The sequence below is a fragment of the Mustela nigripes genome, chromosome 16 (genome assembly GCF_022355385.1).
Source record: "Mustela nigripes isolate SB6536 chromosome 16, MUSNIG.SB6536, whole genome shotgun sequence".
NCBI lineage: Eukaryota > Metazoa > Chordata > Mammalia > Carnivora > Mustelidae > Mustela > Mustela nigripes.
This window is the reverse complement of record NC_081572.1, coordinates 42,037,435-42,060,643: the sequence shown is the minus strand read 5'-3', so window position 1 is coordinate 42,060,643 and position 23,209 is coordinate 42,037,435. Positions and strand designations below refer to the sequence as shown.

The 23,209-nt window shown below is 55.6% G+C and overlaps 2 protein-coding genes across 7 annotated transcripts; both read left to right on the top strand.

Moving 5' to 3' along the window:
- Positions 1-1,277: 1,277 nt before the first annotated feature.
- Positions 1,278-5,634, top strand: DHRS13 (dehydrogenase/reductase 13). Its single transcript, XM_059379919.1, has 5 exons — positions 1,278-1,539; positions 1,641-1,759; positions 2,806-2,929; positions 3,113-3,424; positions 5,069-5,634. The coding sequence occupies exons 1-5, from the start codon at positions 1,413-1,415 to the stop codon at positions 5,509-5,511; spliced, it is 1,125 nt and encodes a 374-aa protein (XP_059235902.1). The 5' UTR covers positions 1,278-1,412; the 3' UTR covers positions 5,512-5,634.
- Positions 5,635-6,234: 600 nt separating this feature from the next.
- Positions 6,235-21,782, top strand: FLOT2 (flotillin 2). 6 transcript variants are annotated; one of them, XM_059379915.1, is made up of 13 exons: positions 6,241-6,408; positions 7,550-7,666; positions 8,777-8,984; positions 11,890-11,971; positions 16,962-17,052; positions 18,063-18,186; positions 18,614-18,732; positions 18,810-18,923; positions 19,025-19,144; positions 19,230-19,444; positions 19,855-20,038; positions 20,320-20,469; positions 20,548-21,782. In XM_059379915.1, the coding sequence occupies exons 5-13, from the start codon at positions 16,978-16,980 to the stop codon at positions 20,584-20,586; spliced, it is 1,140 nt and encodes a 379-aa protein (XP_059235898.1). In that variant the 5' UTR covers positions 6,241-6,408; positions 7,550-7,666; positions 8,777-8,984; positions 11,890-11,971; positions 16,962-16,977; the 3' UTR covers positions 20,587-21,782. The 6 variants fall into 6 exon arrangements, with proteins under 6 accessions (XP_059235896.1, XP_059235895.1, XP_059235898.1 ...); XM_059379914.1 differs by lacking the exon at positions 7,550-7,666; XM_059379913.1 differs by lacking the exons at positions 7,550-7,666; positions 8,777-8,984; positions 16,962-17,052 and adding an exon at positions 14,716-14,806 and having other exon boundaries at positions 6,235-6,408.
- Positions 21,783-23,209: the final 1,427 nt, after the last annotated feature.

The following is a 23,209-nucleotide window of genomic DNA, read 5'->3' as shown; positions in this document are numbered from 1 at the left end:
AACTGAACCCCAAATCCATAGCGCAGCCAAGTCAGAAACGTCCCCTCTCCCCAAATCGGGTCTGTCCCTGGCTTCTACCTACCCGCCTAGCTTCGTCTCCACCACTCAGCTCCTCCTACCCTGATGGGCCTCCTGAACTCCTTGAGGGTAGAAACACATTGTTCCGCTCAGTATTTCCAAGGCTAACCACACTGCTGGGCACAGTGTCAACCAGTGGGTACTCAGTTGTAATGGTTTCTTCAGGCAAGTCCTTGTCCTGGCAAGTCACCTGGCCCGCAGTCCCCTTACCCGAGCCTCCCTAGCTGTCCCCACCCACCTTGCCTTCATAGTCTCTTCTTGCATTGAGTCATGGAGATTCTTATCTTTCTACCACCTGTGAGGACCACTCCAGAGAAATTTCCTCCTGGAAGTCAGATAATAGATTTTGTGTTTTATTGTCTTCCTGCTGCTTCCCTTCAGAAATGTAGGGGATGGGGGGGCATCAGAGGGTACCAAAGGCAGGGAGATAAAGACAGGTAATGAATGAGTGTGGCATCATCTCTCTGACCTTTATAGGAAAAATGAGGAAGAATTCTAGAACCTGAGGGCTGGAAGTGAGGATAAGGAATTGAAGGACTTGTTTACGGAGGCCAAGGCATCCAGGACCAGACTCACTCCCTCTCAGACATAACAGCATTGACTAGTACACACCTCTCCAGAAGGGGAAGACTCTGCTAAGCACAGAGGACACCCAGAGGGCTCACACACACCCTGTGAGCCCCTCCGGCAAGGCCTCTGCTACGGCGCATGCGCACAAAGGACAGTTACATAGAGGCTCGTTCAAGGGCACACATTGACAGAGACCAGAGATGCATGCACAAACCTGGAGGGACTCTTGGCGCTCATGGGCACAAACCCGTAAAAGGTGGTCCCGCAGCACACACAGCCACAGGTTACTTCCTGGGCCTGCAAGTACACCCACATCTCCAAGGTGCTTACATCCAGGATCCAAGGGCACAAACACAACCTGAAGAGCAATCCTGGGGCCCACGGGCACATTACACACTCACAGAGTCATTCACACTCTCAAGAGTAGGTGTGAATGCACAGAAACAGGCATCTGGAAGGAGTTCCCACAGGCACACGCCTAGAGGGCGCTGCCAGGGTCCAAATGCACACGCGCACCTAGAAGGTGTTCCACAAGCACACACCGGGAGGACGAAGACGCATGCCTAGGGGGCGCTCGTAGGGCCCACGCTCACACGCACGCATACACACCCCTGTCCTGCCTCTCGCCCGCCTCCGCCTCCGCCTCCGCCTTCCAAGGAGGCGCGAGCGGGTGCGGGGCGGACCGGCAGCCGCCGGGCGGGCGACGATCCAGGGAGTTGCGGGGCCTGTGCGGGCGGCGTGGGGGTGCTGGCGGCACGGCGGGCATGGAGGCGCTGCTGCTGGGCGCGGGGTTGCTGCTGGGTGCCTACGTGCTTGTCTATTACAACCTGGTGAAGGCCCCGCCCTGCGGCGGCATAGCTAGCCTGCGCGGCCGCACGGCAGTGGTCACGGGTAAGTGCTAGAAGGCCCGCGGGCGGCCGGGTGGCGGGGAGGCCGTACGGCGGGGTCAGTGACCCACGGGGCTCAGCGAGGCTACCGCCCAACCACCGCAGGCGCCAACAGCGGCATCGGGAAGATGACGGCGCTGGAGCTGGCGCGCCGGGGAGCGCGCGTGGTGCTGGCCTGTCGCAGCCGGGAGCGCGGTGAGGCGGCCGCCTTCGACCTCCGCCAGGTGAGGGGTCGGGGGAGAGGCCGGAGAAGGGGAGAGGGTGAGCGGAAAACACACTAGGACGCGGAAGGGCGAACAGAGCGGCTTCCTTAACTGGTCGTTACTTGCAGAAAACAGTCGGCTGGTGCTCTGGTCATACAGGGAAGGAGCACCAGACTCAAGCTAGCTAGTACGTTGGCTTTCTGAAAGAACTGATCGCTTTTTGAAGACGTTTAAGGATCGGTAAAACTTACATCAATGAAAGACAGTAGGAAAGGGAACAGCGGAGGGAACAGCATATGCAAAGGCCCTGAGGCAAGATAGCTGGAATTAATTTTTTAAAAACTGAAAGCAAAGGTTTATTGAGGCTGGATGGACCACAAAATATGGAGTAAAGAGGTGAAATAAAGAGGCTGGAACCTCTGAACCGGGGCTAGATTCTGGAATCCCTTGCAGACTCTGTTGAGAAACTCAGATTTTATAGGATGAGCAGTGAAGATCCAGTGAAGGGTCCTGAGCAGGGTATGGACTGTCAAAATAGACTTCTGGGAAAAACCCCTCAGTGGCTGTACAGGCCCGGACTAGGGTGGGGGTGGTGGGTGAGAGGAGGGGCAAGAGAGGGGCAAGAATGGGTGAGGGGAGACCAAGGAGAAAGAAGTCAGTTGTAAATGTTAGGATAAGCAATAATGGTCAGAGGGAATGATGATAATAATACCAAGAGCTACCTACACAGTGCTGACTGGTGGCCAAGCACTGTTCTAAGTATTTCACACTTATTAACTCATTGAATCTTCACAAGAACTTCATGAGATACATACTACGTTGTTCCCATTTTACAGCGAGAAAACTCAGCCCCAGAGAGATGAATGTCACACTTGTCTAACGTCACGCTCTAATGAAAGACAGAGTCAGGATTTTGCATCCAGAGTCCATATACTTGTCCACTATATTCTAATGCATAAGGGCAGATCTTAGTAAAAGGAGGAGGAGGACTCTCAAAATTTGGTACCTGGGGAGAGGGAAGAGGAGAGAGGTGCCTGGTGACAAGCCCAGCCCTTGCTGCCCCACAGGAAAGTGGGAACAATGAGGTCATCTTCATGGCCTTGGACTTGGCCAGTCTGGCCTCCGTGCGGGCCTTTGCCACCGCCTTCCTGAGCTCTGAGCCACGGTTGGACATCCTCATCCACAATGCCGGTGAGGGGCAGCAGGCCCTGCAGGGGGGGCGGCGGGTGGGCAACTGTCCCCTCCAGCCAGGTGTATGCCAAGGGCCAGTGGATCCATGGGAAGGACACCCCCTACCACCCTCTCACAGATGGGGATACTGAGGTCTTCAGGGGTCCCAGTGGAGCAGTGGTTCATGTCGAGCCCCTGCCCCAGGGATCAGTTCCTGTGGCCGGACCCACAAGCCATTCAATCTGATGCTGCGAGTGAACCATATTGGCCCCTTCCTGCTGACTCATCTGCTGCTGCCCCGGCTGAAGACATGCGCCCCAAGTCGCGTGGTGGTGGTATCATCAGCCGCCCACCGGCGAGGGCGCCTCGACTTCACGCGCTTGGACCGCCCGGTGGTGGGCTGGCGGCAGGAGCTACGGGCATATGCCGACAGTAAGCTGGCCAACGTGTTGTTTGCCAGGGAGCTCGCCACGCAGCTGGAGGGTACTGGTGTCACCTGCTATGCAGCCCACCCAGGTGAGGCCTGGCTCTCTGACTGTGCTTTGAGTCCCCTCTCCGATCCATGGCCCATCCTGTGCACCCCCCACCTCTCACTGAGCCCCAGACTCTCAGAACAGTAAGGAAGCACTGTATGAGGAGAGACCTGTCTTGGAAGGAGGTTCTCCTTGTCTGAGCTCTTCCTCTCACACCAGTAAGCCTGGATGCTGGCTACTGGATAGGGTATGTAATGACTGAAGGCCAGGTTCTCACCCCAAGGAGCCATCCATATGAATGAACTCACTATAATAGGAGGATAATGATGATGATGGCTAATAACTACTTGTTCATTCAAGAAGTTTTTACTGATTACCTATTATGTACCAGGCATTAATCTTGGTGCTGGGAAGACAGCAGTCAATAAAACAGGCCCTTTCCTTGTAGAATTTACATTCTAGTTTAAGGAAAGGGGAGATCGCTAATACATACATTCAATGACAGGTGGCGATAAAATGCTATGGGAAAGATAAAGCAGAGTGACAGGGATAGGAAATGACAGCAGGTGCTATTTTTCTGTGGCAGTCAAGGAAGGCATAGACGAAAAGGTGACAGGCTTAAAGGAGATGAGAATGAGCCATGTGGTCTTCAGAGGAGAAGAGCATAAAGAACAGAGCACGTGCAAAGGCCCTGAGGCAGAAGTCCCTGGTATGCCTGAGAAGGAACAAGGGACCGCATGAGGCTAGAACAGAGTTAGAGGAGGAGAGTGGCAAGAGATGAGGTATAGGGGCATCTGGGTGGCTCAGTGCGTTAAAGCCTCTGCCTTCAACTCGGGTCATGATCCCAGGGTTCTGGGATCGAGCCCCACGTTGGGCTCTCTGCTCAGCGGGGAGCCTGCTTCCACCTCTCTCTCTGCCTGCTTGTGATCTCTGTCTGTCGAATAAATAAATAAAATCTTAAAAAAAAAGAGAGAGAGAGAGAGAGATGAGGTATAGAGATGGGCTGGGTCATCTAGGGTCTAGAAGTCCACTTCTAGCATTTTAACTTTTAGTCTGAGGGAGTTAATGGATGAATAAGGCCCATCTCTGCCTTATGGAACACATTATAGGATGACCCATATTGCCATACTGCATTTTTTAAAGATTTTATTTTTAAGTAACCTCTACAGCCAGCATGGGGCTCAAACTCACAACCCGGAGGTTGAGAGTCACACTCCAACGACTGAGTGAGACACCAACCATACTGCACTTTAGAAAGTCGTTGCCTGAGGCTCACTAGTAATTATAACAGTGACAATAATAATCACAGCTAACATTTATAAGCCTTTATTACACTCCCCATCTCTAATGTCCAGAACAGTGGCTGGTCTGCCATAGGCATTAGTACACATTTGCTGGTTAAACAAAGGAATAGGACTTGAGCTAGAAGAAAAGAGGTCCCCTTGGGCAGGGGATTCAACATGTGGGAAAACCTGGGAGATGGGGGATGTACAGGTGGAGAGGAGGAGCCTTGCTGTTGAAATGAGTGAGGTCACCTTGTGGGGACCCTGAATGCTCACTCAATACTATCCTGGTCTCCCTGGAACTGGACTCTGTTCCCCACTCGCTTCTAGCCCTGTTCTTGTTGCTCTTCCCCTGGGCCCTCGCCCACCATCCTCACTACTCCTTCCTTTCTTCCTGTCTACAGGGCCTGTGAACTCGGAGCTTTTCTTGCGCCATGTTCCTGGATGGCTGCGCCCACTTCTGCGCCCACTAGCTTGGCTTGTGCTGCGGGCTCCAAGAGGAGGTGCCCAGACACCCCTGTACTGCGCTCTCCAGGAGGGCATTGAGCCCCTTAGTGGGAGATACTTTGCCAACTGCCATGTGGAGGAGGTGTCCCCAGCTGCCCGAGATGACCGTGCAGCTCACCGGCTATGGGAGGCCAGCAAGAGGCTGGCAGGCCTTGGGCCTGGAGAGGAGGCCGAACCTGATGAAGAGCCCCAGCCTGAGGACCCAGGGGCCCCATCTTCCCTGAGCAGACCCCACTCTAAGGAGCCCACAGTTTCTGAACCCCACCCCAGCCCTCAGAGTTCACCAGACCTATCTAAAGTCACACACAGAATTCACGTTAAAACTGAACCTGAGCCCTAAATCTCCTAATCCCCAGGCTGGGACGCTTTCCATGACACTTGGTGGCCCTGGAAAACCTTAACTGCATGTCAAACCCTGCCCTGGGCACTGAGGGGTTTGCAATTTTTACCTCCATGCCTCCTGGCTGGGGCTTCAGATTGTGTCCTGAACAGCTCTTTTCCTGGTGGAAGGAAATCGTGGGTGGTGATCTCTTCCTGAGAATAACAATAATCCCAGATTGAGAGGTGAGGGCTAATGCGCCAGACGTTGCTTCTGAGCAATATGAATTCCGTACCTCTGTCCCCACTCTGGGTGATGCTGATCAGCTTTGGATGAGGGCTTACGGGGGTTGTAATTTCTAATTACAGTGCAACACTGAGAATTACCGAACTGGGCCCTTTGCAAAACCATGTAGCCACGTAGTTACATGCCCCCCATTTGCTGAGGCGGGATTGGGCTGCAGAGGTAAGGGACTTGCCCAAGGTCTCACCGCCGGTGGTGGGGCGGAGGGGAGGGCGGGAGCGGTGTGACTCCGGGGCCCACGGCGGTCGGCTGGGTGCGGAGAGGTGAGGCAGGGCCGCGCCGTCGGGTGCGGGAGGCCCGCAGGAGTAGGGTGCGCTGTCCCGGGGTGCTGCGGGGCTGGACCCCAGGGAAATAAAGCGTGTGGACTGACGCCCGAAGCTTTGCGGCCGCCGCTGTCGCCCCGCGGCCCCGCCTTCCGCCGCCACACTTCCGGCGGGGCGGCGAGCGCGGAGGGGCGCGGGCGGGCGGCCGCTGGGGGTGGCGGGATAGGCAGGGCGCGGCCGGTGGTGCGCGCGGTGCTGTCCAGGTCCCTGCGGTGCCCGGGGGCCTTCCGTCCCGCTGGCGCCATGGGCAATTGCCACACGGTGGGGCCCAACGAGGCGCTGGTGGTTTCAGGTGAGAGAGCTGCGAGGGAGGTGGGGCCGGGGTTCAGGGGCCTGGAGGGTGTTGGGACGCGCCGGCCGTGCCCGCGGAGGTGGTCGAGGAGGGGGTTCGGGGTAGGTGCGGGGCTGCGGAGCAAGCGGGGACCGGCTAGGCCGGGGAAGGGTGCGGAGGGTGAGGGACGGGGTAAGGGGCGCGGGTGTCGGGCTGAGAACCTTCCAGGAAGGGCCCCCCCCCCATTCTCACGCTTGCGGTGCTCGGCGCCCTCGGGACTCCCCCTGCCACTGCGTGTTTTCTCGTGTTTATTCTCTCCCTTCTCCGCCTCTTCCCCTCTACTCCACCGTGGCCTAGGGGGTCCCGACCTGAGGCCGGAGAGAGTGAACCCGTGGTTACCGGAACACAGCGGTTAGGCTGGATTCCGGCGCCCAGGCCTTGGGGCGGGTCTTACAGCTTCCGAGGGCAGGTGCCTGCCTGGGGAGGGGCGCTGAGACCGGGATCCCTGTGCTCCCGTTAATTCTGAGCAGGTTGGGGCTTGCTGGGGCTTACTGACATTGCCCGCCCGAGAAATGCGGGTGCGGCCTCTACAGGTTGAGAAATCGGGTTCTGGGCTGTATCGCCCTGATTGCAAAAATGCTACAGGCTCTAGAATTTCTGGGAGCTTCCACAGGGCCGTGGGACTGCTGTACTGGGGAGGGCAGATGTACCTTTGCCTTAAGACTGCTTAATTTGGTATATTTGGGTATCTTGAGAGATGGCTGAAGCCTTTGAAGCCCCGTTTGTGCAGCTCCTGGCTCACCGGTGCTGGGGAGGGTGGTGTTTGCTGACAGCTTGAAGACCTGCTGCAGGAATCCTTCAGGTGATCCCCCCATCGATGCCAGTTTCCAGCCTGTGTGAAGAGTTGTTAGGGCTGTAGAAGGGGGTGGACTAGACCAGGGTTTGGAGCTGTGCCTTGGGGGTGGTGTGATCAATGCACTGGGAGGTTTTACCCCAGAACCTGGCCTGTGGCTGTTTGGATCTCAGAATCAGTCTCTCCTGGAGGACAGGAAATCCCCACTCTTCCTGACAAGCACACTCCTCTCTGGGGGGAGAGCAGATAAAACCAGAGGTGGCCTTGGGATTGGGAGGGCACCGAGGCCAACTTGAACCTGTCTCCCAGGCCCTGATCCTAAAGACAACTTTTAGAACCTATCTGCACCACACTTTTTCTCTCTCGGGGAGTTTCTTTCTGGAAGCCAAGACTCTGGGCTGAGAGAGCAAGCTTCGAGACTGAGAGGTGAGAGGAGCACCTAACATGGGCCGCTCTGTACCTTCCCCTTGCTGGAATCCTGGTTTTCTGGCTAGAGGCCAGTGCATTGTAGCTTCGAAGCTGTTTCAGGGGTGGGGAGAGGAAGCTGAGCTGAGAATTGAGGGTGCTGGAGTCGAGGAAGGATGAGTGAGAAGAGGGAGTAGCACAGTACCTGGGGATTTGAGTTGATCCTGCCGAGATCCCTCTCTCTCCCTGCACCCAAGTTGTGGAAGAGGGGAGCAGCCACTCCCAGCCCTGCCCCCACCTGGTTACTTAAGCTGGTGTCCAAGTCTAGAAGCATCTCGTTCAGCCCAATTGGAGAAGGATGCTGATATATCCCCTGGTCATCTTCTCCACCTGAAAAGGCTGGAAGTTTTTCTGGTTGTCTTACCTCCCTCTGCCCATCTGTAATATAAAACCTCTTTCTCTGTTTCTACTGTCAGGAACCTAAAAGGAGAATCCAAACCCCATACACCTTTCTCTTGTCTCTACAATAAATCAGAGGTTCCTAACCTGGGGTCCATGGGGAGAATTTAGAGGTGTGTGCATTTGGATAGGGAGAGACGTGAATTTTTATTCTCACTAACCTGAATCGAAAGTTAGCATTTCTTCACTTTATAAATGCCGGCCACAACCCAGGATAGTATTAGGAGATATTTTCCTACCACACCACAGTTTTTGTAGGTACCATCAAAGTCACTCGTGCTCATCATGCCTTTGAAGTTAAGCTAGTTATTAAATTTACCACTGGATTTTATTATTTAATGTTTTTACTGTATCACATGTATTACCACGTATTACATGCCATACATTTGGTTATTTTAATATTTTTATAACTTTCCAGATGTGTTTCCTGTTTATTTTATGCATTTATGAACACTCCAGCATTGCTCAGTGGCTAAGGGGGGTTGTGGCTCAACAAAAGCTAAATCCCCCTTATAGAGTATGGTCTTCTGGAGTAGTGGGAAGAAGGTAGAAAAGAGGCAGGAAGGGAGGAGAGTGTTCCTGAGAGGGCAGAGGGGTGGGCTGGGTCTGGAGGGGCTGAGAGCGGGGTGGAGGTTATTGTGGGATGTTTCATGATTTTTTTTTTTTTTTAAGATTTCCTTTATTTATTTGAGAAAGAGAGAGCATGAGTGGAAGAGAGGGGCAGAGGCAGAAGCAGACTCCCCACTAAGCAGGGAGCCTGATGCAGGCCTTGATCCCAGGACCCTTCAACCTGGGCCGAAGGCAGACGCTTCATGACTGAGCCACCCAGGCACCCCTGTTTTGTGATTCTTCAGCTTGGGCGAAGACAGAACAAATGAAAGTAAGTTGGGTTAGAAAACGTACGATAAAACCAGAAGAAACTTCCAGGTGTGAAAAGAGTGAGAGCAAGGGAGATCAAGGAAGGGACATGGTCTCCTTGGGGAGTGGTGCTTCTTAGACTCCGGGTGACCAGGAACCTGGGAGGAAGATGCCTTCAAGGGGAGGAGCCTGCTGGTGGGCAGAGCAGGCAGACTAGAAGGCCCAGCTTCCTGTTGTTGCTACCCCTGAGAACCTGGCCATGTTGCCCTTGGCCAAGACCCAGCTTAAGTGGTGACAGCCTGCTCCCAAGGTCAAAGACTAAGTTAAGGGTAAAGCATGGACCTCCCCACCTCCCATTACTTAAGCTTCTCCCACCCCACCCCTACCACCTCTACCCCCTACACTGAAGAAGCTCCCTAGCGCTGGCCAGAGGCAGCTAGGCCCTAGCCCTCACCAGGCCAGAGTGAAACAGGCTGTGATGTGTGACCCTTTCAGGTTCTCATATCCTAAAATGGCTTAGGTTTCAGCTTGATCACTTACCCTTAGAGCCTCCCCACCCCACTCCCAGGGCCTAGAAGCCTGCAGTAGCTTCCCTTGTCAGCAGCCCTGCAGGCTGGTATTTCCATCACAGAGAAACAGAGTTCCTCTTCCCTCCCCTACTCATATTGCATGCCTGCTGTTTGCTCCCTGAACTTCCGGTAAGGCTCCTTGTGCACAGTGTAGGCCCTGGAGGCCAAGTGGGCCGGCCGCCCAATGAGCTGGCTCAGGCACCAGCTCTCTGTGCTGGTTGTCACTCTGCCCTTGTGGGGTCCCCTTCGCCTCCACCTGTCCAGAACTCCTCTCCAGCTCCCTGTTGTCTTTCTCTCCCTTGTTGGTGTCCCCACCCACTCCGACCTGGACTCCACAGCTACACTGATAGGGTAGCCACTAGCCATTTAAACTTAAATTAATTAAATTTCTAAATTAGAAATTTAGAAATGGAAACTTAAAGTGGCTCAGTCGGTTGGGTGTCTGCCTTTGGCTCAGGTTGCAATCCCAGGGTCCCAAGATGGGCCCCATGTTGAGCTTTCTGCTCAGCAGTGAGCCTGCTTCTCCCTCTCTCTCTGCTCCTCCTGTTTCCCCCGCCCCCGCACCCATTCATACTCTCCCTAATAAAGAAATAAAATCTTTTAAAAAAATTTAAAAAAAAAAAAAAAAAAGAGGGCTCCTGGGTGGCCCAGTGGGTTAAAGCCTCTGCCTTCGGCTCAGGTCATGATCTCAGGGTCCTGGGATTGAGGCCCGCATCGGGCTCTCTGCTCAGCAGGGAGCCTGCTTCCTCCTCTCTCTCTGTCTGCCTCTCTGCCTACTTGTGATCTCTGTCAAATAAATAAATAAAGTCTTTAAAAAAAAAAAAGAAGTTTAGTTCTTCAGTCACATTGGCCACATTTCAGGTGTGAAGTAAGCCCCCGTATTACACACTGCAACTATGCAACATTTCAACCCTCACAGGAAATCCTCTCGGACTAGATTGCTCTGGAAGTTAATTCCCCAACATCAGCCACCATGCCTTGCCTAGGTCACTGCAGAAGGCTTCTCCCCAGTCTCCTAGACCACCCCATCCCCATCTTCCGTGGGCAAAGTGGTGTTTCTGAAATGCAAATGTAATTTTGTTGCTCCCCCCACTTAAATTCCTATGTGACCCCCTCTCACACACACTCTCTCTCTCTCTTTCACACACACACACACACACACACACACACACACACACACACACACACAGTTTCTTGGCCTGATACTTGAGACACCCTATGATCTGCTCTCCCTGCTCTGGGTCCTCAGAGACACTGTGACCCAGCTACAGGAAACGACCCCTGACCCTTGCCCATTGGAAGCACACATGCTAAGTGTTTCCCGAAAATCCAAGCTGGTAAATACAGAAATGACAACACCCACTGGCTTTTTCCCAAATCACATTTCCTTTGAATCATCTACTTCCTGTACATTTTTGGTTTTGGGTTTTTTTTGTTTTTTGGGTTTTTTGCGCTGCAAGGAAACTGCCTTCTAGCTTTTACTAAAGTTTCCTTGAACTTGATGAATAATTTTGGCATTTGCAGGAGAGTTCACAACAAGAATTTCAGGAATTGGTTTTTCTCACTTCTGCACAGACAGCGTGCCGGTCATGTCTACAGCTAGATTCAAGTTGGGGCCTGATTCAACATTCTGTGTAATTGATAGAGTTTCCTTTTCGACCTTTCCCCTTTCTCTTCACTTATCCCATGGGTGCCACAGGCTGGCCTTTGTTTGGAGGCCTTGCCTTCCCTCTTCACTCTACTCCCCAGAGGCCCACAGTCAGTGTGCAGCCCTGGGAATAGAGAAACAGCTTTACTGAGATGTGTCTGCTGGGCGTGAGTGAGGATCCCATCTTGGCTCCGAGACTCCTCCCTCCCATCGGCCTCCCAGTGCCCCGTGCCCCCAGCCCGGGGTCCCCTGCGTTCCCCCTTGGCCTGCACACGCCTTGATTACATGCAGATCACACAGTATTAGTATTAATGATCTCAGGAGAAGTTCCCAGCTCCTTCCAGATGGGAGTCGTGTCTTCATCTCTGACTTCCTAGCCCAGAAACCTACATAACGAGTTTGCTGAATGAATGGTTGAATGAAAGATGGAAGCTTTTCCCGTTCACTCCTGCCCACTGACTTCCTCTGTTCCCTGAAAACACTTACATTCGGAACCACTCATTGGATAGCTTTTTATGCAAATCGCATATCTACTGAACTTGAGTTTCAGGCCCTTAGGAGCTCTCTTCCCCTTCTGTGTGACCTCAGCAACCAACAGTGGGAATTGTCAAGGGTCAGGGCCAGTAAAGGGCCAGAGTTGCTGGTGAAGGGACGGGGAGTAGAGAGACCCAAGAACTGACTGACCAGCAGTGGTTTGCTTTGCTCTCCAGGGGGCTGTTGTGGTTCTGACTATAAACAGTACGTGTTTGGCGGCTGGGCCTGGGCCTGGTGGTGTATCTCCGACACTCAGAGGTAAGGGTTCAGGGGCCCCCGGGAACCTGGCATCCAGGTGGGCAAGGGAGAAAGAAGGATTTCCAGCCTTCCCCTAGCCCCGCTTCCCCCTGCAGTGAGCTAGAGCATCTACCACTTGCCACATTCCATCCTGGGGGGTGGGACCTCCTAAGATGCAGGTGAGAACAGGTGTAGGGGGTTCGTCTGGGCACCTTCTCCTTAGTGGGGATGCTTTGTTTCGCTGGAGACATTGGTTGTGTCCCAGAGCATCTGGGGGTCATGCCCAGACAGAATCCTCATTCCGTAAGTTTAGCTCAGTTATTCACGAATTCTAAATTTTCCTCCCTGTGCAGAGGAGAGGCTGAAAAGACCCACACACGCCCTTACCTGTGCAGGCCCAGACAATGCAGGCAGTGGCTACTTACAGACAGGGGGAGGAGAGCCAAGGAATTGGTGCTGGGCGGGGCAAAACAGATCTGGACCTCTGTGGTTAGTCTGGAAAGACTCACTAAACGAAGGGAGATGTCATCGGGCTCTCCCTGGAGCTCCCCCAGGACCCCCAGCAGGCCCAGACTTGCCCCCCCGCCCCCCAGGAAGAGATGAGGCAGGCCAGCCACCTTTCCACCATCACCCTCTTCCTGACTGTGCCCAGATCCTTCCAGGCCAGACCCAGGCAGCAGGGACAGCAGAACTGGGAGGGTAGGAGGGGCAGTGGCGGTTCCAGTGGAAATCCCCCTCTGCCCCAGCTCCACCAGTCAGCAGAGGGAAGCCCCATGGTTACACAGAGGTTGAGGGTGTTAGCTAGGGTCAAGAGCAGGAGATCAACTGTTTAACTTCACTGATTTCCCAGTAGCCCTCTCCTCACTTTGCTCCACCTGAATTGAGGGATCCTAGGGGACTGTTAGGGCCCGAGGCTGAAAGTGTCCGAGAATAACCGCAACTGGTCACAGCTTCCTCTCAGGAGTGGGCCAGCTGGCCTGTCGGAAGCCACAGGCTGCCCTCTCCAGAGGCATTGTCCCGGGATGACAGTGTCCTGTCCAAAGACCTTGCTGCACGCCTGGCCCTGGAGAGTTCACAGCTCACCCAGACACCTGTCCCTCACGGCCATCCACCACTAGGGTCACACCCCTACAGCCCTTGCTCAGTGTTCTTGGCACCCCCCATCCCCTGCTGCTTACTCTAGGGAGCAGAGCCCCTGAGACAGGGGGCCAGGCTTCTCTGACAGTAAGTCTGGAGGTAAGGAGAAGAGGGCTTCATGCCTTGTCCTAGGAAACGGATCTCCCCCACCCAGGCTTAGCGTTCTCCCTCTGGTCCCACTTGCTGGGGAGTCTGAGCCCGTAGCCCCGCCCCTTCCCAGACCCCTGGCCTATATGAAGGACATCTCTACAAGCTGGGGCCTCAAAATTCCAAGGCTGACAGGAGCCTCTCAGGTCAGAGTAGGGGCTTCTAACCCCAGGCTGGATTCTAAGCCTCCCATCCCACAGCCACCCTCAACGTCCCCCACCTCCGTTGTCAGCCATCCGTCTCCAGCCATCTGTGAAGTTGCTCCTTCTGCACTTTGCTGCCAAGTCCTATAGGATCCTGAGGCCCGCCTGTGGGCTCCCTCTCTCTCACCTGAGTGACTGCTCCCCCTCTGGCGTCTGAGTTGCAGCCTCCTTCCTTCCCTCGTTCCTTCTCTCCTTCCTTCCCTCTCTCCTCCTTCCCTGGAAGAGAGCTTGGTGCGTTCCTGTCTGAGCCGGGTCTAGAGTCCTCGCAGGCCCAGGAGTGCTAGGATTAGGGGCTTGAATGAAGGCAGCCTTTGCACACCTGCATGGCTGAGGGCCCCCAGGGCTGGCACTGTGACCTGTGCCAGCAGTGCTCCACGAGGCCTGCTTCTCCCATCCCCCGGCCCACCTGCTTCTGCTCCTTGGGCCTCAGCCACTGTCCTCCCTTCCTCTGATCTCGGGAAACCTCCCACACTGCCCACGGCCTAGCCCAGCCCGCTACCCAGCACACACACACACACTCACACTCACACAGGCTGTGCTAGGGAGGCCGAGCGAGGGTGGGCCGAGCAGCTTCAAGGCACCTCGCTTTCTTTGCCATAACCCCTTCTCTACCTGGGCCCAACTTTGGAAATTCCAAAGTGAATTACTCCATCCCCTCCCTGTTGTCCATGTGAATATCCTGGCAGGGACACACTTCTTCCCCCAGCCTTCCCTGACACCTGTCCCCCCAAATCAGAAAATCCCAGGTTCTCCCTAGGCTTTTTTGGCCCAAAATTCCCTTCTTAGTGACAGGGAGCGCAGACCAAAGAAGGACTTGGTATTTTCCCTGGCCTGTGAATCCCCACATTGGCCTCTCCTGCCCAGTTTCTGGACACAGAGGTTTGCCTGTGTTTGGAAGGTAGAAGTGAGGCCAAGTCTCCCAGACTGTGCCAGGACTGTCCTGAGAAAGTGAGGCGGTGGGCAACCTTGGTGCCCTGTGCATAGGCCTCCCCACCTCGGGGAGGCCCAGGGTGTCAGCAGGCTTTACTCCCAGCCCAGCAGCTCCTCCTTAGATGGATATGGGGGCTAGGGAAAGCATCCAGGCCAGCAAGGGGGTTTCCTCTGTCCCCCTACAGTCCTAGGCTGAGCTGGCAAGAGAGGGCTCAAATACTGAGAGCAATCTCCCCCCGCCCCCAGGCATCAGGCATCATTGCTAGTCTGGTAACCACTGTGTGTGTTTGCTGTGTCCCCTCCTATCCCTCCTGTCCCTACCTCTCCCTCCCCCTGGCCGCTCCTCAGACTGTCTCTGGAGGTTATGACCATCCTGTGTCGCTGTGAGAATATTGAGACGTCGGAGGGGGTCCCGCTATTCGTAACAGGGGTTGCACAGGTAATAACCCACCTGCTTCCTCCTCTGTGTCTAACCTTTTCTCTTCCTGCCCTGTGGGGCCCGGCAGGCAAGACCCAGATGGACTCCCCTCCTGAGAGTGTGCCTCCCTCCCCTCTGCTCTCTCTTGCGCTGCTCTGGGTGCCAGGATAGACCCCTGTAGATCCCCAGTTCCCTTGCCCTCACCTACTGGGGCTGCTAGTGGGGAAAGAGCAAGGGAGTCTGGAAGCTCTGCCTAAGTCTGCCAGGGGGGTGTCCTTGGATGCCAAGGGGTGAGTTGAGGCAGGAGACACAGGGCCCCTGTGTGCCAGAGCAAGGCTGTCGGGGTAGAGGGGTTTCAGTCCAACCACTCCAGGCGCCACGGAGCCCCTTGCTAGCCAGTTCCCACCTGTCCATCTGGACACACGTCAAGTCCTAGCCCTCCTCCTCGAAGGGCCAGAAGATGGGTTTCCTGAAGATTTCTGTTCTCCCAACTCCTTGGCCTCCTCTGATCTCCCTGACAGGTCTTAGCAAAACCAGTCTTGGCTCTTCCCTACCCCTCGTTTTTGTGCAGAAACCTCTGAGCAAATCTCTCGTCACTTGTGTTAGTTTCCTTACATGTGAGATAGGGGAATCCTGTCCTCTGTGCTTTGTAGGGAGTTGGGAAAAGCAAGTAAAGCAATATGAGGGCTCTTTGGGATTTTTGGAAAAGAAGTGCCACAGAGAGGCACCTGGGGGGCTCAGTCGGTTGATCGTCTGACTCTTGGTCTCAGCTCAGGTCTTGATCTCCGGGTCGTGAGTTCAAGCCCCAGTTTGGGCTCCATGCTGGGCATGGAGCCTACTGAAGAAAAAAAAAAAAAAAAAAAAAAAGGCAGCAGAAGAGGGAGTGCTAGAGAAACCCAGGCTTTATCATGGATCCAATCTCACTTAGAAAAGCAAGTGACCGGATATCTTACTTTCCGTTGCTGTGCAGCTGGCCATAGCCAGGGAAACCCTTTCCTGACCCCTCCCAGTGCTTTCCTTGTGCTGTGCCAACACTCACCTTCATCGCTTCACTCGTCAGCTCTCTGTTGAACACTGTGGATGTAGCAGTGAGCATCAAAAAGCCCCTGTCCCCCCTCAGAGCCTACACGCTGGGTCCCCAGACTGGAAGAGCCCTAACCATCCTCTTACCCATCCCCTTCTCTTGCGTGAAATCGCCCTTCAGGTTTCTCAGGCAAAACCCTACACCACCTCTCCTCTGCCTCGCCTGTCCTGCTGGCTCTTCCCAGGTGGAGGACTGTCCCCACCTCACACATTGCTTGTAGCCTCTGGCAGTTGGGCCTCAGCACAGAGGCCTGAGAAGCCCAGAGCACCTTGTGTGGAGTGGGCAGAGTCCCCGGTTCCCTCGCAAAAGTGGCTCCGCTCCCCCTCCAACCCACTACCTACTTGGAACAGCTGCAAGTGCCCACATCCCCAAGTCTCCAGAGGGATTGGAAAGTCCCTTTCAAGCTGGGTGGTGTGGTCCCTTGAGATGGTCTGGGCCAGGGAGCTCTCATGTGACCTCTGCCCTCACTCCACACTTGAGCCACGTGGGACCAGCCCTAGAGGGTAGGCTTCAAGGCAAACCTGCCGCCAGCTGAAGGGACCAGCTGGGACTTCCCCGGCAAGGGGCAGACGAAGGATCACCTCCCTCGTGGTCCAGCTGCGGGCAGACTTCAAACAAGCCAGGCTAGTAGGCAGAGCTTTCCAGGGTATCTCAGGGTACCGAGCAAACCCAGGATCAGACGAAGGCCTCTGAGGGATGTTCCCATGACGCCCGCAGACGACCAACACAGCACAGCCGGGGGTACCAGGACTTCCGGAGCATTCCCAGGCCATCCACACACAGCTACCCCTGCAACCCTCCAACCGGCCCAGGTCACCCCCACCCACTTCTCGGCTTCCTTACCCCACGCCGCTAGCCAGGCTGCCCTGAGCAGGGGACATGTGTGCCGTGGGTAGCACATTCCACTGGTGCTGCTCTGCCTCCTCCCGCATCTCCTCACACACCCCTCCCCACAAGCCCTCAAAGCGTCCCCCCATCCCTCTGTAGCAGGACCCCAGCCCATCCCAGCTGGAGCAGTGAGGTGCTGGACTCTCCCCACACCCCAGGCCCGGGGCCCCCAGACCCATGCCCCTGTTTTGCATTTCTTGGCAGGATTTCCCTAGAGATTATGACGTTGCAGCCCCGCTGCGAGGACGTAGAGACGGCCGAGGGGGTAGCTTTAACTGTGACGGGTGTCGCCCAGGTATAGTAACTCAGCAGCCCTGCGCATGTCCGTTGAGCTGCCTCGTCCCTCTGCTGGGTGTGGGAGGAGGAGGAGAGGACAGCAGCCAGGGGCAGTCTCTCTCCAGTGCCCCTGCCCCTACCCCCCCCCCCACCAAGAGAGGGTCGTCGCCACTGGAACGTGCTCACTCGGCCCCTTGGCCACTCAGCAGGACTAACAGACACCCCTTTTCTCCTCAGCGGGGCCCGCAAGGGACAGAACCAGTGCTGAGGGCTGCTATCTGACTAACCCCCCGATTCTTTGCAGGTGTTGGAAGTGCCACGTCCCAGAATCCAGGCCTTCCCTGTGCCTGGGTTGGGGTCTAAAGGGGAGGGGACCAGAGGACAATACCACATAAGGCAGAGCAACTCTCTGGGAGGTTACTTAGTATTCCCAGCTCAGGGCCTGGGCAAGGGGCTTCCTGCTGTAGCCCAGTTCTCAACTTCACAGAGCAGCAAGGTGCAACCGTGTTAGAGGCCTCTGGTAAGGGGGTGGTTGCCTTAGTACCTGGGGAAGGAAAGGCAGGAAGATACCCACCCTCAGTGGCATCCCCCCAGACCTGTCTCTTGCCCTGTCCAGGCTCTCTTCCTCAGCCTGTCTGTCTGTGTCCCTACTATTCCTTCTCCTTTTCACCCTCTCTGACCCTCAGCCTGCAGGTGTCCCACCTGTGGGGAGCCTGCATGGGAGGAACTGGCTAATGAGGGAAGAATGAATGGGCTGAGGGGTGAAGAGATGAGCCCCAGATGCCTAGCAGACAGGCCGTGTCAGGGCCTGAGGCTGCCTGTGAACATCAGGTTTGTCAGTGTAAGAATTCCTGGTGTGCTGTCCCAACTAGAGGCCTTGGTCAGTCTCTACCACCTCCTGGCCCCTGGGCCTCCAGGTCTGAAAAAGGAGGGGGGAGGGGCACAGCCACCATCCTCCACACCTTTGGGTCTGGGGCCTCTGCCTGCCCCACTCCAGCCTGGTTCAGGCACCTCTGTGATCACTGGCAGGTGAAGATCATGACAGAGAAGGAGCTGCTGGCAGTGGCCTGTGAGCAGTTTCTGGGCAAGAATGTGCAGGACATCAAGAACGTTGTTCTGCAGACCCTGGAGGGGCACCTGCGCTCCATCCTCGGTAAGGCTCCAGCCCCCCCAGGGACCCTTCTGCTGCCTTCAAGAACCTCACAGGATCTCCAAGGCCGGGGCAGGGAGGGGTGCAGTGCAGGGCAAGGGAATCCATCAGTCCCACCAAGACTTTATTTTCAAAACTTTAGGTGGCCCAAGGGAAGGGGAGGGCGCCGGGATAGGGGGGGACGAGGGCTGCCAGTCTGGTCAGGCACCTGGTGTTGCTTGGGACACCTCTCCTCATCCAGCCTGGGCTCTCAGAAGGAGGCTCGGTGTTAAATGCTGTGAAAAAGAACCCCGAGGAGTACAACGTGTGCACAACGTGTGCACAACAGCTCAGAGTACAACGTGTGCACACACTCAGACCACTGCTTGCATGGTGCTTCCCTTGCCCAGTGGGCCCCCAGGAAGCCAGCCCACGATCCCTCTTTCCCCAGGGACCCTGACCGTGGAGCAGATTTATCAGGACCGAGACCAGTTTGCCAAGCTGGTGCGGGAGGTGGCTGCCCCTGACGTCGGCCGCATGGGCATCGAGATCCTCAGCTTCACCATCAAGGTGATGGGTGCAGCCACCCTTTGGGTGTTTGGCCCCTTTGTGCCTGTTCCCAAGGATGACTCCCCCTTCCCTCCCAGGACGTGTATGACAAAGTGGACTATCTGAGCTCCTTGGGCAAGACGCAGACCGCCGTGGTGCAGAGAGATGCAGACATTGGGGTGGCCGAGGCCGAGCGGGACGCAGGCATCCGGGTACACGGTCTTTCCTTCCCACCCCCAGGGACAGGGATCTCAGGGCTGGTGGGACCTTGCCAGCACCGGGGACCCTCAGCACCTGCCCCTGCGGTTGCCAGGAAGCGGAGTGCAAGAAGGAGATGCTGGATGTGAAGTTCATGGCAGACACCAAGATTGCCGACTCCAAGCGAGCCTTCGAGCTGCAGAAGTCCGCTTTTAGTGAGGAGGTCAACATCAAGGTGAGGTGCCATCGGGCATCCCAGGTCGGGGCTCAGGGCTCAGAACCTGGCAGCCGGCCTCTGACAGCCCATCCTCCCACCTCAGACAGCCGAGGCCCAGCTGGCCTATGAGCTGCAGGGCGCCCGGGAGCAGCAGAAGATCCGGCAGGAAGAGATTGAGATCGAGGTTGTACAGCGCAAGAAGCAGATCGCAGTGGAGGCGCAGGAGATCCTTCGCACTGACAAGGAGTTGATCGCCACAGTGCGCCGCCCCGCTGAGGCTGAGGCCCACCGCATACAGCAGATCGCCGAGGGTGAAAAGTGAGCACCCTGGCTGCAGCCCAGTGGGCACTAGACAGGCTCCTTGGTCCGTGCACCCTGCTTGCTTCCCAGCCCCAGCTTGGAAGCCGCCTCTCCCGGAGCCTCTTGACTGTGAAGTGGAGGTGACCTGCCTCCCCCATGGGATTGGCACTGGGAGGGCCGGAGGGGATAAATGGAGGTTTGAGGGCCCGCTGTGGGGTTTGGCTCAGCGGGCATCCTGGCTAGTCCCCCCTCCCATTTACCTCTAAGCAGCCAGTGCCAGAGCCAGAAAGCGGGGGCACCTCCTTTCCTGGGTCCCCGCCCGCCGACACCCATCAGAGCAGAGGGCTTGAGGATTTGTCGGCGCCCAGGCAAGGCCTGGGGGGCCCCTGGTTCTTGCCACTTATCCTGCCTGGTGTGAACTCCTACAGGGTGAAGCAGGTCCTCTTGGCGCAGGCAGAGGCTGAGAAGATCCGCAAGCTCGGGGAGGCAGAGGCAGCGGTCATCGAGGCAATGGGCACAGCAGAGGCTGAGCGGATGAAGCTCAAGGCCGAGGCCTACCAGAAATATGGGGATGCTGCCAAGATGGCTCTGGTGCTGGAGGCCCTGCCCCAGGTGAGGCCCCCACCCTGGGGTGGGTCTGGAGGGCCTCTTCCAGAGCACAGCCACAGGCTGGCTAGAAGCATTCAATGCAGAGGGGCCCAGCAGCTGGACAGGACGCCTACAACACACATGGGCTCACCTGACCCCCTGGGTCTCTGACTGTGGCTTGGGGATAAAAGCCCCAAGCTGCGCTGGGATGGAAGGAGGCAGAAGGAGGAGGGAGAAATAGCCGATGGGGCGGGTGGGCAGAGTCAGCACCAGCCAAGCTCTCCTCCCACCCCCCCACCTCCTAGATTGCTGCTAAAATCGCCGCCCCCCTGGCCAGAGTTGATGAGATTGTGGTCCTCAGCGGGGACAACAGCAAGGTGACATCAGAAGTCAACCGGCTGCTGGCCGAGCTGCCAGCCTCCGTGCACGCCCTCACAGGTGTGGACCTGTCCAAGGTGAGTGCCTGGCTGGTGGCAGGAGGAGCCATCACTGGCCCCAGAGCCCCGGCCTCACAGCATCTCCCATCCTGGCAGATACCCCTGATCAAGAAGGCCACCGGTGCACAGGCGTGAGGCTCCCGAAGGAGCCGTTTTCAGCAGCCGTTTTCCTACCACAGCGACAACAGGAACATTACTGACTCTGGTGCCTTATTTCGTAGGGACCAGAAGTGCTGCGTGTTCAGGCCTTCTCTGGCTGTCTTCCCGCCTCTCCTGTCTCTGGCTGTGTCCTCTCACTTCTCTCCTTCCCACACCTTCACATTCACTGCCACATCCATCTGGTTCGTCTCTTCTGCCCTCGTCTCCCATCTCCCCGGACGTTTCTCCCTTTGTCGTCTTCTCTCCCTCTCTTTTCCCACCCTCTACACAGATCATGTAGTTCAAGCTGAAGACATTTATTATAATCACTGTCTTGTCTTGTGGGGGGCGGTGGCCCTGCTGCCTCTCTGAATCCTGGTGCCTTGAAGTTCTCTGTGCATCTGACCATCCTCCCCGTGGCCCTTGCCCAGACTTGGCATGGGTGTGGAGGGTCTGGGTTGGATGGCGCCCCTCCCCTCTCCTGGCCTGGTCTTCCCAGCCCTAAGCCCTACCCCAGGAAGTCCCCAGCCTTACCCACTCCTCAGCCCCTAGGCCTCACTGGCCATCGCCCTCCCCAGCCCTACACTTGCACCTTCCCTCTCTCTCCCTACCTAGGGGCACAGAGGCAAGGCCTCCTGTCTATAGCAGCTCCCTCAGTTCACTACTGCCTTAGGAGGCCCCTGCTTGTGCTCAGGGAAGTCCCCTTCACGGACATGTCCCTACTAGGTGGAGTAGGGCTCAGTCCCAACTCTGTTAAGCCTTTCTGGGATCAGGGTCTAGCTCTGTTGGGGACTAGAAGGTGTGTAGACCCTCTTCCTGCTAGGCCTGCGCTGTCCCAGGTATGGGGCCAGGCCCTTCCAGTGGGCATGACTGCACCAACCCCATACAGAATCGAGTGCTGTAGACTGGTCAGACTCTATACCCCTTGTGCCATCTTTCTTCTGACCAGAGTGATAGGGTTCCAGCCCAGCCCTCTGTCTCCTGGCTCTAGTGGAGACAGAAGAACCCAGAGTCCAAGCGTCATGGTGGGGGTGCTGTGGGCATCCGCTGGTCCCTGTCTCCCACTTCTGGCTCTGCCCCAGCCTGTGTAGCTGTTCCTGCATGTGGATGCTGCATGTCTGGTCTGGGGCTTGGATGCTGCACTGCCCCACTGCCTGTCCCTTCTAGTAAAATAAAGATCTGTTATGCCTATACCCCAGACTGTGTCTTCTGTGAGGGGAGGGACTAGGAAGCAAGGATGGACCAGGTTCTCACCCATACACACATTTGGCCTGAAGACTACACCTTGTTCTTACCCATTATAGCCACTGGGGGGCATCAGCACCCCGGCCTTGTCCCCAGTAGCACCCTGGGGCGGCGAGGCCATCAGCCGGGTGCTGTGGCCAGAGCTGAGCCTTGGGAGACGTGGTTCCATTGCAGGCAGAAGATGGTGGGGGCTGCTGGGTTCACTGCACCTCGCTGTCCGTCCTAAGTCCCGCTCAGTAATGGAGCCCGTTTCCCGGCCTTAAGAGCATGAACTCTGAAGTCAGACTGCTTAGGTTTAAATTTTAGCTCTGTTGGTATTCCCCTGTGTGATCTTGAGCAAGTAACGTCATCTGTCTGGGCTTTCATATTCTTGCTCATTTTACAAACTTCTCTAATGCTCTGTGCCAGGCATTGTCCTGGATGGTGAGGAGACCACAGTGAACAATATGGATGCTGGCTTTTAGAGCTTACATTCAGGTAGAGGTACAAAATAGAAAGTTTGGGGTGGTGGTGAAATTTTAGGGTGTCAAAGGAAGGCCTCACTGAAAAGGTAGCACTGACAAAAGTAAAGGCATGAGCCAATGAGGAGCTTCCTGTCCAAAGACCCTGAGGTAGAAGTGGGTCTGGCAGGATGCTTGGGTGGCTCAGTCGGTTAATCATCTGCCTTTGGCTCAGGTCATGATCTCAGGGTCCTAGCATTGATCCCCTTAGTGGGGCTCCCCACTCAGCTGGGAGTCTGCTTGTCTTCCTCTCCTTCTGCCCCTCCCCCTGCTCGCGCTTACTTGTTCACTCTCTCTCAAATAAATAATCTTATAAATAAATAAAATATTTTTTAAAAATAATAAATAAAATAATAAAAAAAATGAAGAGGGCCATGGAGGGAGCAGGGAGGACAGTTGCTTCTCACCAATACTGCAATAATACAGCCAAAATAGGATGACTACTTGGACCAATGGGGGTGGTGAGAAGCACTGTAATTCTGGATATATTTTGAACTAGCCTGAGTGGAGGACAATAGATGTGACATAAAAAAAGAAAATATGTCTCCAATATGCCATGCCTATGAATTTGAAGACTCCGTATTGCAAAGATACCAATTCTCCACAATTCCAACCAAAATCCCAAGAGATTTTTTTCACTTCTTTTCCCTTTCTTTTTTACACTTAACAATATTTGTTATTTTGTGTATCTTTTTTTTTTCACTGGAGTATAATTGACACTCAATGTAACATTTGAGGTACAACATAGTAATTCTACAGCTCTGTACACATTAGGCCATGCTCCCAAGTGTGGCTCCCATCTGTTACCACAAAAACACTATTACAGTACCGTTGACTGTATTCCCTGTGCTGTGCCTTTCATCCCCATGACTTAG

Coding starts and splice junctions, on each gene's coding strand:
- DHRS13 (XM_059379919.1), top strand. CDS start 1,413: ATGGAGGCGCTGCTGCTGGGCGCGGGGTTGCTGCTGGGTGCCTACGTG. Junction 2,930..3,112: donor CATCCTCATCCACAATGCCG/GTGAGGGGCAGC, acceptor CCCCTGCCCCAG/GGATCAGTTCCTGTGGCCGG. Junction 3,425..5,068: donor CTGCTATGCAGCCCACCCAG/GTGAGGCCTGGC, acceptor TCCTGTCTACAG/GGCCTGTGAACTCGGAGCTT.
- FLOT2 (XM_059379913.1), top strand. CDS start 6,360: ATGGGCAATTGCCACACGGTGGGGCCCAACGAGGCGCTGGTGGTTTCA. Junction 19,145..19,229: donor GTGAGGAGGTCAACATCAAG/GTGAGGTGCCAT, acceptor CTCCCACCTCAG/ACAGCCGAGGCCCAGCTGGC. Junction 20,039..20,319: donor TGCTGGAGGCCCTGCCCCAG/GTGAGGCCCCCA, acceptor CCCACCTCCTAG/ATTGCTGCTAAAATCGCCGC.